This window comes from Dermacentor silvarum, chromosome 2, assembly GCF_013339745.2.
Source record: "Dermacentor silvarum isolate Dsil-2018 chromosome 2, BIME_Dsil_1.4, whole genome shotgun sequence".
Classification (NCBI taxonomy): domain Eukaryota; kingdom Metazoa; phylum Arthropoda; class Arachnida; order Ixodida; family Ixodidae; genus Dermacentor; species Dermacentor silvarum.
Genome location: NC_051155.1, coordinates 3,141,990 through 3,156,739, shown reverse-complemented (window position 1 = coordinate 3,156,739; position 14,750 = coordinate 3,141,990). Strand labels below are relative to the sequence as shown.

The following is a 14,750-nucleotide window of genomic DNA, read 5'->3' as shown; positions in this document are numbered from 1 at the left end:
AGGCATGGTGTCATGCGCACCCAAGCAAACATGCAAACATAAACACATCTCACTCGACGACCGCTGAAACTCACTGTCAAAACACTGGAGTGAGGAAGCGTGGCCACAGCGGTGAGCGAACACAACGTAAGGTCCAACATAGTGCACCAGTAGTTTTTCGCACAACCCACGTTTTCTGGTAGGTGTCCACAGCCACGCTAAGTCACCGGGATCATATGTGACGTGTCGGTGTCGGCGGTCGTAATATCTTGTGAAGCATGTGGGGTCTCACACGGGCTCTTGGGACAAAGGAACGACAACACAGTAGTGCAAACAATCAAAAGCGCATTTATTACACCTTTCATACACTAATGCACGCTAGCCGAATCACTACCAATAGAACATTCACACAAATCAAGGAAGTCCGACTCACCGCGACCCGATAGCGAGCGAATATGTTCGCCCCATGCTGTGACACCATCGCCTAGTCATTCACGTGTACAGTCACGCGAACGGTGGCGCATTCGAATGATCCGTGTTCGTCCATACTGGTGTTCTGCTCTTAGCCTCGCGAGACGATCCTGGGGCTGGCGCACGCGCGAAGCGTTTGTGCGTGTTGGTCGCCGATCCCAAGCCAAAGAAGAAGCGCCTTCGACCTTTTTCTCCGAAGTCACCCCGCCGTTTGGTGGCGTTAGCATCGCGACACTCGCACCATCTCTCGCAACGCGCCGCAACCACTATGACCGCCTCCAGCGCTTAGCCACGCGGAGAAGCCGGACTACCGGAGACGCGGGCTATGCGGAGAAAACAACATCAGGGGACGCGTGAGAGTCGCGCATTCCCCCCCCCCCCCCAACCTTAAATCACTACACATACTCCGGCGGAACATGTCACACGGTGTATCAATGCGCGTGTCGCGAACAAAAGTTAGTACATGTGACAGTGGCCGCACCAAGGAAATGTCCACACGTTATCCACAACATGTGAGCCGACATTGTCTCTGGGGTTCACCGCTGGCGTCCGTTGGTCACAGCACCACCTCTGCAGATTCGATGGCATGACTCCAGCACAGGGCTCCGGAAATGGCGACGCTGAAGTCAAGATGACCAAGCGTCAGCTCGCGCCAACGCGCCCTGCTGGCGAGAGCCACAGTAGCCGTTGGTGACTTCCGGCTATTTTCCCAGCCACCGAGGGTAGTGAGCTGGACACAGGCGGCTGCTGAAATCGCTGCGCCGAACTGGCCACAGGCATCTGCATCACCTGGGGTAGCTCGATTGTAGTCTGGGGCAGCAGCGCTGATGATGTGCAGGTGACAGCAAACCAGGCGTGACCCCGCTCACGCTGCGTACACTCAACGCACTCGACAAACACTAAAGTAGTGCAAGGGAGAGGAATTCGGCATACGCATCGCCCACGTGGTACGATGCATCGCCCAAGTGGTACGATGTTCAATTCGGCTAGCGAAATTTCGGGTGGCATTTCAGATGCTAAGTTGACGTGAACAAAGCTTGCTTTCTTGAGTCGAACAAGTAATTTCAATTCGTGGGAGGCTAACTAGAATGAGGGAAGCAAAGTGTGACAACCTCAACACCACGGTCCACCAGCTTGTGTCCCTCCATGTGCGACAGGCGGCTTCGTAAAGCCTAAGGCCTAATGCGTCGCTACCCTGACAACAACCGGCATCAAAAAAAAAAAAAAAACATCACCCAACATGGCACAACAGGCAGCCGTGAGGAAACGTTAGCTCTGGCAGGTGGTCCTACCCTGCTCAGTGCACACAGCGTCCGAGTTGACGGCGCCCACCATCTCAGATGGTGTCGGAGCGCCGGTCAGGCCGCAATACCAGTCAGCCCATAGCGGCACCCGTGGCCCGCGATCACCTGGCTCCCTGAGCCGCGACTTCCGAAGTAAAAAAGATAGAAGTTATTTACATAAGAAATTCGGACCTCCCACGAGGCTTCCGTAGTCACTTGCTTCAGGCTTGCCAATGCTCCACGGGCACTAGGCCTCGCTCTCCCAGGATGCAGACCACATGGCTCTCGTACCGACGAGTGTACTTCAACAAAACACTCGCAAAAAGGCTTCGCATGCTTGAAAAGTTCAAACACGGTACAGCAACCGTCGCCTCACTCAAGAAAGGACGCCGCCGACACTAGCGATCAAAATCCACGCTAGGACTACGCTTCGGTTGAAACAAAGGTTGTCTTGAACCGAGCAAAACTGGTACCGTCTCGCGAGGCTAAGAGCAGGACACCAGTATGGACGAACACGGATCGTTCGAACGCGCCACCGTTCGCGTGACTGTACACGTGAACGACAAGGCGATGGTGTCACAGCATGGGGCGAACATATTCGCTCGCTATCGGGTAGCGGTGAGTCGGACTTCCTTGATTTGTGTGAATGTTCTATTGGTAGTAATTCGGCTAGCGTGCATTAGTGTATGAAAGGTGCAAGAAATGTCCTTTTGATTGTTTGCACTACTGTGTGTTTAGTGCAGCAGTTAGCTTGGGTTGTGAAACGTTTAACACGGACTTTGTAGTTTTACCTAATGCTACGCGTGATGTAATTCTGGGCCTCGATTTTCTTGAACTGTGTGGTGCCAATGTCGATTGCCGAATGGGAGAAATTACTATAGACTTCGAGCCTTCGGGCCGTATTTGTGGAACACCCGCCGTGTTACAAATGTGCCCTTTGTGTGTCCGCAGACATGTCACACCTACACACCTACAGGGTACAATAGTTCTCCACTCACTCCACAAAACACATCGGCACGGTCCCATGAAAACAGCACTTTTTGTCCTAGCAGGCGTTTGAATGCGTGACTCATTGCGGAAACGGTTGCTCCAGTGTCCACTGAGGCCACTGTTGAGATGCCGTCTACACGTACACAAACCTTATTTTTAAACATGCAAATTGGCGGAGGTATTTCTGTCATAATCGAAGACTGTCCAGCGGCCTCACCTCCAACGGCCGCGCTGACTAGTTTTTCAGCGAAGGCGACGGGTAGCAGCGCCGGGGAGACGATGACTGGCTTACGCGAGAGGCAGAACCTCCGATCGGAGGCTGGTGAATGGTTTTGCAGTGTTCCCAGGTTCTCGTTGGACATACCGTGTGGATATGTGTATGCACCGCCAACGTGTTGCTGGCCAGATGTTGTAGATCGGTCGTACCTCGGCAGCTGGCGGCGATGTGGGGCCACGTTGCAGTACGTGGCGATGTGGCCCTCGATACCACAGTTGTGGCACAAGGGCAGAGGACGCTCGACGAAATGCCGCTCAAAGCGCTCAGCCGGCAGAGGTTGTCGAATAGGGTACAGCACCCCAGTACGTTGAACAGGAGCCTTTTGCCTCTGTGCATCACAGCTGGAGTGAAAGCGTTGCCCGTACCGCTGCTCTGACGGAAACGTCTCCAGATGTGGCCACGTCATTCCAGCCACATCGAAGTCCATGACACACGCAGACGGTGGCAAAGTAGCGCATGGTGCTGTGGGCGCTGAGTGATACACTGGGTACGTAGCCGGCGGTTGAGCTGTGTTGCACACTAGTTCATTGTGTCGTCACAGTTCTTCGCGCACTATTTCCCAGATAGTAGAGGCAAGGTCGGTGGACGGACTCGTATCGACACTGGCGACAGTTGTCACGTTTGCCAGTCATCCAAATTGGGGCGCAATGCGACGGGTCTTCAACGTCTCAATGTACAGCAGTGACGCAAGACATCTGAGATGGACGTGAGATCTTCTCTCCCTATCAGAAAATTATAGACATCTTCTGCTATGCCTTTCAGAAGATGTCCGCCTCGGTCGTTTGCAGACATCCGCGGATTTATGATTTTGGACAACTTGAGTACGTCTATATAGGTAGTGCATGTCTCTGTTGGAGTTTGAGCTCTTTGGGCAACTGTTCTCTCTGCGCGTTTCTTTTTGGCATCAGTGTCACCAAAACGTTTCCCTATTTCCTCAACAAAGAGTTCCCATGTTATCCACTCGTCCACGTCCACTCGTCCACGTCTTCTCCCGCTCTTCCTGCGAACGAGCGTGGTTCCATGTAATGATGCGCAGGAGCAACTGGAGTTGACCTTTGCGCGGTTGCAACTGGTTCCAGGTCTGCTCCTCCGTTCTGTGGCATTATGACTGTTGTCGCCGAGAGACCGGCTAGACGGTGGGTCCGGTGAAGTTCAAGCGGTCGCGACTCCGTAGTATGGCGACGTCGTGTACCCCGCACCTCCACCACTCTGTTACGGGTAACTCTCGGTGAAGAGAGGGTTTATTGGGACACAACCGGTCTTGAGCGCCAGCCGAGGTTCCGATATCACTAGGCGAATGTCTTCTTCTGCCCTCTTGTACCCCATGTTCCACTACTGCTTGCGGCACATACCCAAATTATACAAGACTTTCTTGCTTGTAACAATATATTTTCAAATCATTGAAACAGGCGTAATGCACATGGTGCTGCACGGACAATTGCGCAAAACGAGAGCAACGCGAACGAGAACGCGAACAAACGAGAACCGGACCACATCAAAGTCTAGCTGATGCTTTGACCAACGAGAAGGAAGACGAGGACCGCTGCAGCAACGATGACATTATGCTACCTCTGCAATGAACCAGAATCCATCGATCACTTTTTATTATCGTGTCGGCGTTTTTCTAATCATCGATAACGATGTTTGGAAATCCCACTTCGCAATCTAGGACTGCCTTTAAGCAGTCCAGTTATAATCTCACTTGGAGCCACGGTGTTAGGGTATGGCCACGAGAATGTTTGCCGAGCAATTTATAATTTTCTTTGTGACACAAAAAGATTGCCTTATTAATATTTTCCCATCTTTCCATGATTGATTTATTTATTCTTCAATAAATTATAGATTTAGCAAATTCAAAAAGTAATGTCACAAAATCACAATTATATTAGTGTTAATATTATTATTCAAAATTTACGTCTATCCTTTACTGTATTTAATTAATTATTAAATTCATATTAATATTCCTATCTAGGTAAGGCTTACCCGCCGCGGTTGCTCAGTGGCTATGGTGTTGGGCTGCTGAGCACGAGGTCGCGGGATCGAATCCCGGCCACGGTGGCTGCATTTCGATGGGGGCGAAATGCGAAAACACCCGTGTACTTAGATTTAGGTGCACGTTAAAGAACCCCAGGTGGTCCAAATTTCCGGAGTCCCCCACTACGGCGTGCCTCATAATCAGAGCTGGTTTTGGCACGTAAAACCCCATAATTTAATTTTTTTAGGTAAGGCTGACTAAGTTGGTATAGACTACTTAATTCTTTTATTATCGGTTCGTTTCACATCTTCAATTATTTATTTATTTTCCTTTAATTTTTATTACTTATTTATTTCTAAACTAATTTATTTTAAATTTCTATCATAATACCCTCCGGTTCATGGCCTATCCCCCACAGTGGGTTGTGCCATTTATTGAGGCATCATCATCATCACCATCGACTGCGGCAGCTGCCACAATGGCCAAAATGCTCCCTGCACTCGACGTGCTGAGGCGTTCAGTGGCATGCAAAAACATTTGTGAGATCACGCGCATGCACTTTTACGCCTTCCAGGTGGTGATCGTTGACGATCTGGGCAAGAAGAAAACGCACACAGATAGTAGAGCCCCGTTAATACTTTTTCAAGGGACCGTAAAAAAAAAAGTCGCAGTTTCACTGAAAGGCGAGGCAACGATTAGAGCACTGCACGGGCTCGGGCTTACCCGAAAGCCCGGGCCCGGCCCGGCCCGTGGGCCGGGCCGGGCCGGGTAGAGGAGTTTTTTCACGGGCTCGGGCCGGGCTCGGGCACGGCGTGTGCTTTTTGACTCGGGCCCGGGCCGGGCTCGGGTTTTTTGACGCGGGCCCGGGCCGGGCTCGGGCTTTCTCCGAGTTATTCTCGGGCTTCTCAACTCTGAAAAACATGTATTTTTCGGTCTCGGGCCGGGTTCAGGCCGGTTTCGAGTCGGGCTCGGGCCGGGCTCGGGCTTAAGGTAAAGGGGTGGCGGGCCGGGCCGGGCGGGTAACGTAGATTTTTTCCGGGCCCGGGCCGGGCCCGGGTCTCGCCATAAAAGTTTTGATCGGGCTCGGGCGGGCCGCCCAATGTGAAAACGGGCCCGGGCCGGGCCCGGGCCGTAAAAATCGGCCCGTGCAGTGCTCTAGCAACGATTGCGATAGCAAATTAGTAGACAGCTGTACAAAGTAAGGATAGTATTTTTATCGGCCGTATAAACTTGTAAACATTTGCTCACTAACTAAATTAACAAGCACAATGTCACGCATGCACAGGTAAACACGAACCCATCTGGCACGATGACTGCGGGAGTTTGCTGTCAAAACCCTGGAGTAAGAAAGTGCGGCAGCAGCGGTTGTCTCTCGCTTCAATGCGAACTAAACGTCTGTGAAAAAGTACTCACAAAGCAAGGAGCACAAGAGCAGACGACAGTGCGGCTGTCCTCAACAAGAGGAAAAGAAAGACAAGCGAGGCTCGTGCAGCAAATGAAAAAAGGGGCTCGCGCAGAGATCGTTTGTACGCCGGCATGACTAGGGCCGCAGGGCCTATGGAACCCACATCTACGAGTGAGGCTCACTTGACCGGGCCAGAGACCGGTCTTCAGGACAGAGAACGCCTGGGGTCGTTGCATGGCACGAGACCTCGGAGCGGCCTGCTGCAACCTCGAACCCGCATTACGTTGTGGGAATCCTCGGGTCCCATAACCGCCGCCCGGGCAGCGAACGTCGCATCAAGAGCATGCGTGCCAGGGAGAGTTGGGAGAGGGGAAACTTTCCTTCCGCGGGTGGTGCGCGGGAATCGCAAGCGCTATCAGCGCCACCGGGTGGGTCACGTGAGATCCCGCTGATACCGCCCGGGTCTCTTTGGTCCCCAGCAAGCGGTGACGGCGGAAGTCTCCGCCGTTGCTCCCGTATTCCCGCACGTGGTTAGTCAACCGCGTTCTTGCGCGGCCCCCCCCGTATTCCCCAGTTGGTAAGTCGGAAGCCCTTCTTTACCTAGTGTATTATTCTCTTCGAGGGAACCCTCAGCGATGTCAACTATAGCTAGCTGGCCCGCTCGAAGTGTTAGTTGCAGTCGTAATAAACGCTTTCCGAGTGTACACGCAGTTGTCGTCTATTGTTTCCTCGAGCTTGTACCGGACCGCGGTTGATGCGCAGGCATGCGCCAACCGCGGGGCTCGGTGTGTCGAGGCAGAGGGCCATTGGTATCCCCCCATATCCCGACATTTTGGCGTTCCCAACGTGGGGCAAGCTCTTGGAAAACGGGACGACGATCGGTTCGGATGCGAGGAAGCCTGAAGGTTTTGTCCGGACCAGCGTTAGGCCTCAACCGAAGGCGTGATTGCTAGCTAGATTGGGCATGTGCTTTCTTGAGTGCGAGTTAACGCTGCACTAGTGTCACCGAACTCGTGTAGACGCTGAGATTTGCAGCGAGTTTTCTCCTAAGAGTACGCCCGAAGCGAGTGAGTGCAGCAGCCGACCCGGTGGTCGATTTTCCCTGTACATATGTAAATAGCCTCCTTTCTGTATCTTTGGCTCTGGGAGCTGGGCGCCGGAAACGCTGGCTAGGACGTCAGTGGGGCGCAGTCCCAGGAGTCTGCTCGGAAGCTGCGTGTTGAGCAGCGAGCGGGGACCACTTAGCTAGGCCTGCATCTCCTCGCGGTGGCTCATTGGAACCCTTTATGGGTCTTTTGTGGCATTGGTATCCGTCATGGACGCGATTAGGCCTGAGGCTCTGCGGAGCTGCCGGTCGCATGTTCGAAGACGACCATGCCGTGACATTTAGCGGGTGCAACCGGATTCGCTAGTTCTACTATACTCGCCGAGCGGATAAACCTTGTTCGAAATAGAAAGCTTATTTTGATCAGATGAACTCAATATTTTGCGGGCGGAATAACCGAAATCTCGGGGGACCAGAGAGCGCTTTGTTCATACGAGCATCGCCCATTTTCGCTCTGTATCGGACCGCAAAAATTCGGTCGAAGCGAATAACTTCATTCAAACGAACTGGATTGTTTTTTTTTTTCTCGTTGCCGCATAAAGCTATGCGGTAGACGGGTGGTACAGCATCGTGCCAGACGGCCGACGCTGCGGTGGCCTCTACCGCCTTAATTCTAAGTGTTTGTGGAGTGCATTTGAGCGACTTTGCAGAACGAGTGAAGCCGCCTGGACTTGCTATTGCTGCCATGGTCCACGTCCCTGCCTGCTGTCTCGGCCCCTCCCTGTTCAAGGCTCGATGCAGCAGCACATGGCAGCCACAATGAGGGAGGCCCACCATCATACACTCCCACGAGGATGCGTCGGTGCGAGGTTCATCGAGCCGGCGCGCGCGCCGCTTCGAGAAAGTCCTGACCCGCTGTTCCCTTGTTCCCGGGTGGACATTGCGGCGCGCACCTTGAGGGCAAGCCATCTTCAGCCCCCGTCATCGTCAACCACTGTGACAGCTGCCATATCTGGGCGGCCGCCACACAAGACTGTGCTGCCTATCAACGTGGATTCTGACATTTCCTGCCGGAGTTTACCATCACATCTGCCCGGATACTTTGTCAATGCCGTCGTTCCAGCGATTTCTCCGTCGTAGGGCAACATTTAAGGGTGGAGGGATGTGGGAATCCTCGGGTCCCATAACCGCCGCCCGGGCAGCGAACGTCGCGTCAAGAGCATGCGTGCCAGGGAGAGTTGGGAGAGGGGAAACTTTCCTTTCGCGGGCGGCGCGCGGGAATCGCAAGTGCTATCAGCGCCACCGGGTGGGTCACGTGAGATCGCGCTGATATCGCCCGGGTCTCTTTGGTCCCCAGCAAGCGGCGACGGCGGAAGTCTCCGCCGTCGCTCCCGTATTTCCGCACGTGGTTAGTCAACCGCGTTCTTGCCGCGGCAAACGCCGCGGCCCCCCTGTATTTCCCAGTTGGTAAGTCGGAAGCCCTTCTTTACCTAGTGTATTATTCTCTTCGAGGGAACCCTCAGTGATGTCAACTATAGCTAGCTGGCCTGCTCGAAGTTAGTTGCAGTCGTAATAAATGCTTTCCGAGTGTACACGTGGTTGTCGTCTATTGTTTCCTCGAGCTTGTACCGGACCGCGGTTGATGCGCAGGCATGCGCCAACCGCGGGGCTCGGTGTGTCGAGGCAGAAAGCCATTGGCATCCCCCCATATCCCGACAACGTGCGAGGTTCAGGAGACCCGGCGTCCGTCATCGAGGCGAAGAGCGCCTCAGGTGGTCGCCTTGCAAGAGGCCTCAGATCGGCCTGCTGCCGTCTATCGAGCTGTGAGCCACCCACCTTTTCCTGCCCCGTGCCGATTCTTCTACTTGGCCATGTCGGACATCACTCTACCTGCGAGTGTTCCATCTCTACGAGTCTCCCAACCCTCGGGACTTCCACAGCAACCTCCCGAGACTGCGCAGTTTTTTCCTTGTTTTTGAACAATCCTGATCTAGTTTAAGATGTCCTTTTGTGTCTATGTGTCGTCTAATATAATTGTCGTGTGTTTCCTAATCACGCACCATCTCCTCCACATTCTTCGCGTCACACGCCTTGCAACGTGACGATCCTAACCATCACAACGTCAAAAGCACAGTGCATACTAAGGTATCCGGCACTATGGGCACACTTTGTCAACATCGCAGGTCGTTTTGAAGATGAAGCCCTCACGGGCGCACACTTTGCGCACATTGTAGATCTCTTTCAAGATACGGCCATGTGATATGGTGCCAGCGCTGCCGCGCCATATCGGCGACGTGCCAGTTGCTTGTTGCAATGTACTGGTCACTTGTTGCAATATACAAGCTGGCTGCACCGCTAAATTTACGTGACCGCCCCATTCAAACGTAATGTAAGATGCAGGAAAATGACAGATTGGCAACGTATCAAGGGGAACATGGAAGTAAATGTAGGATTTAGGTCGGGACCGCAAGAACGCGACGTAGCAGCCGGGAAAGCGCAGCGGCAAAGAACGTATCAACGGGATTCCACTATTAGGAATTCTTTCAAATAAAGATAAATTAATTTTTTCTTGATTTTGTGTATGTTTTGATGATACGAAATTTGGGTGATAAAAATATTTCACGCGACCCCGCGAGATTCGTATCACCGAGGTTCTACTGTATGCTGTATGCAGCACGCCTTCAAAATGCGTGACCACGCGTGACCTTCTTCGCAACTACTGAAATCCTCGCAAGGCAGTCGCTCGCTCATCTTGAAGGTCGCATCATCGTCGCAGTTGGACTGCAGCAGGGTGCACACACTGCCGTGCGGCCAGTTTAGTCGTGCTTTCGTGCTTTGCCACTTTTCGTGTGTCCGCTTTTTACAATGACTGGGTTCAAAGGGTTCATTGTAGCAGTACGGCGATTTAGAAAATATTCGTTATATTTGGGAGCAGTTTCCGTAAGGAGGGTCGGAAAATCGTAAATACACCGAAATGTGGTCGTTATAACCGACAGATCATTATACATCTGAGATGATTATAATTGGGTTCAACTGTACTACAACATGAAACCCATGCCCTTATGAAAAAAATATTTAGAATTATTTCTGAGATAACTAGAGTTTCGAGAGAAACCAAAGTGTCAGAACGAAGGGACCGCACCTTATCCTTACATATTTGAAATGTGACTTTTAAAGGGGTCCTGCAATACTTTTTGACTGCGACAAATAAACCTGCCCGTTGGCAAACAGCGCTCTCACGAACATGCAATAGGGTTCTTCACCTCTTCCTGAAGCCCACTCTACTTTTGTGATGCATCCCCCGATGTCTATTGGTTGGCAGAATAGACCAGTGCTTCCACCAGGACCAAAACAGAAGATGCAGTAGTGCCATCTAGTGGCAGAGCACAATACTGCTGTATATACAAGGATGGTTGAGCAATGCTTTGCATCAGCTCAGCTTCAAGTGCAGTCAGAGCAAGCTGTTGAAAATGTGGGGCACAAGGAGGGGGAAGCACAGGAGAGAACAGAAGTAGGGCCCTGGGATAGTAACGACGTGTTGCGGAGCTACGGCCATGGGTCCTCGTTTATTATATTATTTAATGGTACTGTGAAACCTGGGCCGACCGCCAACGATGACAGAATATCTTCGGAAGGTGCGTGGAACTATCAGGGCCAGCGTCTCTTAGAATATTATGTTCCTGACAGAACTGCTGCAGAACCCTGATGCCGAGGTGCAAGAGATCAACATATATGTCAGCCTTTTGAAGGCGAAGGAAGCTGAGCTACGCAAGCAGGACAAGGAGATCCTTGACGATATTGCAGACAAGGCGATTGACAGCGAGTTTGAGAGTGCTGCCGACTACAACGACAACGAGAAGATCCCGTTTGCAATCGCAGATGCAGAGTTTGTCCTTTATCAGCGGCAAGAGTCCTCTCATCTCAGTTACCCTTTATCGAGTGGACGTTTGAATCGCCACACAGAACCAACCCAAGGTAGCATCGGGCCTGCTGCTGTGTCGCAAGACCAGGTCAGCGCATCGCATCATAGATCCGTCGCGCTACCAAGGCTTCAGGTGCCCACGTATGCAGGCGATTTGCATCAGTGGCAAGAGTTCGGGGACCACTATAGTGCCACGATCCAAAAACACCCTGAGTTGCCTCCCATCGAAAAATTCAAGTACTTGTTGACGTACTTGACCAGAGCTGCAAAACGAGCAATCAAAGGCATCAGGCTTTCCGACAGCAACTAGGAGATAGCTGTCAAGACGCTGTGCGACTGCTTCGGCCGACCTGAACTGCAGGTCAACGAGCACAACGATAAGCTCCTTGCACTCTTGGCAGTAAAAACTTAAAGAGACGTGGAAAAGCTTTGGCAGTTACATGACACTGTGCGATTTCATGTGAGCGTGCTCGAGGTGCTAAATCGCGTGTTAATGAGGTGCCACCCAGAAGACTTGGCAATACTGTACTGCCAAAAGAAAAAGAAGAGCACATCGGAAGCTGATGCATCAGCTGAGTGCATGACTCCAGAGGCGAGGACGCGACAGGTGAAAGATATTTGGATGGTTTTGAAGATTCAGGTCGAGGTGCAAGGCCGCCACTCGGCCAAGGAACCTGACGACATAAGTTCACGGACAATATCTACCCCTGCCATTCCATCGACGTCTGCCCAGGCCACAATAGAAAACCCGCAGCCACACATTCCTTCTTGCCCTTTGTGCAATAGCACAGATCACAGCATCGCAGAATGCACGGCCAACATTTCTGCCGACGAAAAACGAGCCAAGCTACGCAATGCGCACTGCTGCTACCAGTGCGGTACACGTGATCGTGCCACTCGGTTCTGCAGGGTCTCTCGCAGCCTCACATGCAACAAGTGCCAATGCCGAAACCTGACGGTGCTTTGCGAGCTGTCAGGCGCCGTCGCAAGAACCGCTAATCCCTGTGCTACTGAGCAGCGTGCTGCGTCTGGCCCGACTTCACCGACTGTGACTATGGCTTCAGCGGGCAACGGAAGAGCCAAGTCTGTGCTGCTTCAGACTGGTCGCGTTTGGGTGGAATGCGGTGACCGACGACTCCTTGTTTGTGTGATGCTCGACAGCGGCAGCCAGCGCTCATTCATCCGCACCAATGTTGCGAATACATTGCAGTGTGGAGCACTGGGTACGGAAGAGTTGTCATTGGTGACGTACAGGAATGCAAAGCCATGGCATCATTTGCGTTGTCAACGCATTTCAGTGACACTTTGTGGACGATTCCGAGACAGCACAGTTACATTAGAAGGGTTGAACGGCTCCCAACAGATAAAGATTGTAGCCTGCCGGTTGTGGCTTGGTGGATGATGAGAGTTCCGTTTGGAGCTGCCTCAAGTCCATTCCTGCTCGCCGCCACTCCTCGACAACATTTCGTTGTTGGAACAGCTTTCTGGTCACAGCAGCCCTCTTGGAAGAAGCCATCTATATGGATGACCTTATGATAGGAATGTCAATGGCGGAACAAGCTCGGGCCGTGTACAAATAAGTGCGCGCCATCCTCGTGGGAGCATGTATGGAGCTGCGGAAATGGGCATCGAATTCTGACATGCTGAAGCAACAGAATTCTGACATGCTGAAGCAACGCATTAGGCCTAAGGCTTTACAAAGCCGCCTGTCGCACTTTGAGGGACACAACCTGGTGGACCGTGGTGTTGAGGTGTCGCACTTTTGCTTCCCTCATTCTAGTTAGTCTCACACGATTTGAAATTACTCATTCGACTCGAGAAAGCGAGCTTTGTTCACGTGAACTTAGCATCCGAGTAGCCGCCTGATTTTTTGCTAGCCGAAGTGAACATCGTACCACGTGGGCGATGCGCATGCCGAATTCCTCTCCCTTGCACTACTTTAGTGTTTGTCGAGTGCATTGAGTGTACGCAGCATGAGCGAAGTCACCCCTGGCTGGTTTGCTGTCACCTGCACATCGTCTGCGCTGCTGCCCCGGACAACAATCGAGCTACCCCAGGTGATGCGGATGCCTGTGGCCAGTTCGGCGCAGCAATTTCGGCAGCCGCCTATGTCCGGCTCGCAACCCTCAGTGGCTGGGAAAAGAGCCGGCAGTCACTAACGGCTGCTGCGTCTCTTGCCAGCAGGGCGCGTCGGCGCGAACGACGCTTGCTCGTGCCGACTTCTGCGTCGCTGTTTCCGGAGTCCTGGGCTGGAGTCGTGCCGTCGAATTTGCAGAGCTGGTGCTGTGACCAACAGACGCCAGCGGTGAACCCCAGAGACAATGTCGGTTCGCATGTTGTGGATTGCAACGTGTGGAGATTTCCTCGGCGCGTCCACTGTCGCATGTACTAACTTTTGTTCGCGACGCGTGCGTTGACAGACCGTGTGACATGTTTCGCCGGAGTATGTGTAGTGATTTAAGGTTGGGGGGATGTGGGGATGCGCGACGTCCACACGTCCCCTGATGTTGTTTTCCCAGCATGGCTCGCGTCTCCTGTGGTCCGGCTTCTCCGCGTGGCTAAGCGCCGGTGGCGGTCGTAGTGGTTGCGGCGCATTGCGAGAGATGGCGCGAGTGTCGCGATGCTAACGCCACCGGACGGCGGGGTGACTTGGGAGCAAAGGTCGAAGGCGCTTCCTCTTTGGCTTGGGGTCGGCGACCAACACGCACGAACGCCTCGCGCGTGCCTGTTGCACATTAGCCTCGCGGGACCGTCTGGACCCCGGTATGGATGAACACGGATCGTTCCAACGTGCCACCGTTCACGTGACCGTACACGTGAATGACTAGGCGATGGTGTCACAGCATGGGGCGAACATATTCGCTCGCTATCGGGTCGCGGTGAGTCGGACTTCCTTGATTTGTGGCACGCCCATGTGAATGTTCTTCGGCTAGTGTGTATTAGTGTACGAAAGGTGCAATAAATGCCGTTTTGATTTTTTGCGCTACTGTGTTGTCGTTCCTTTGTCCAAAGAGCACGTGTGAGACTGCACAAACTCCAGGGCAAGTCCCAAGTTTCAAGCATGACGAAAGCCTAGAGGAAATAAGCGACGCTGAACTCTTGCGTGAACCAGGAACAGAGATTTGTCCATTAACCACCCCTTCATGGAATGGAATTGCTCATGCGGAAGATTATAGCTCTCTTCATCGGCTATTCGTGTTACCGCTATCGTGCAACAGTTTGTTAACAACACGTTGAAAAGAAGCCACGTTCGTAGTGGACCGCTTACAACTTGGGAGCTACAGCACGTCGAGCGTTACTGGCTTCGAGCAGTGCAAGACTACTCTTTCAGAGCTGAAATTCAATTCCTCCTGGAACACAAATGGCTGTCATTGACGTCTTCTGTCCTTCGTTTGGCTCCATT

At 52.6% G+C, this 14,750-nt stretch overlaps 1 protein-coding gene across 7 annotated transcripts in view; it reads right to left on the bottom strand.

The window, feature by feature from the left end:
• LOC119441284 (glycosyltransferase-like domain-containing protein 1) overlaps nucleotides 1-14,750 on the bottom strand; it is a 168,153-nt gene that overhangs the window by 32,716 nt on the left and 120,687 nt on the right. Inside the window, exon 6 of one of the 7 annotated variants that reach the window (XM_049661120.1) lies at nucleotides 5,506-5,567. The exons of the other annotated variants lie outside the window; for them this stretch is intronic. Within the exon in view, the coding sequence (XP_049517077.1) occupies nucleotides 5,521-5,567 (47 nt within the window). The 3' untranslated portion in view covers nucleotides 5,506-5,520. Of the gene's footprint in view, nucleotides 1-5,505; nucleotides 5,568-14,750 lie in introns of those variants that run through there. 7 annotated transcript variants of the gene reach the window in all.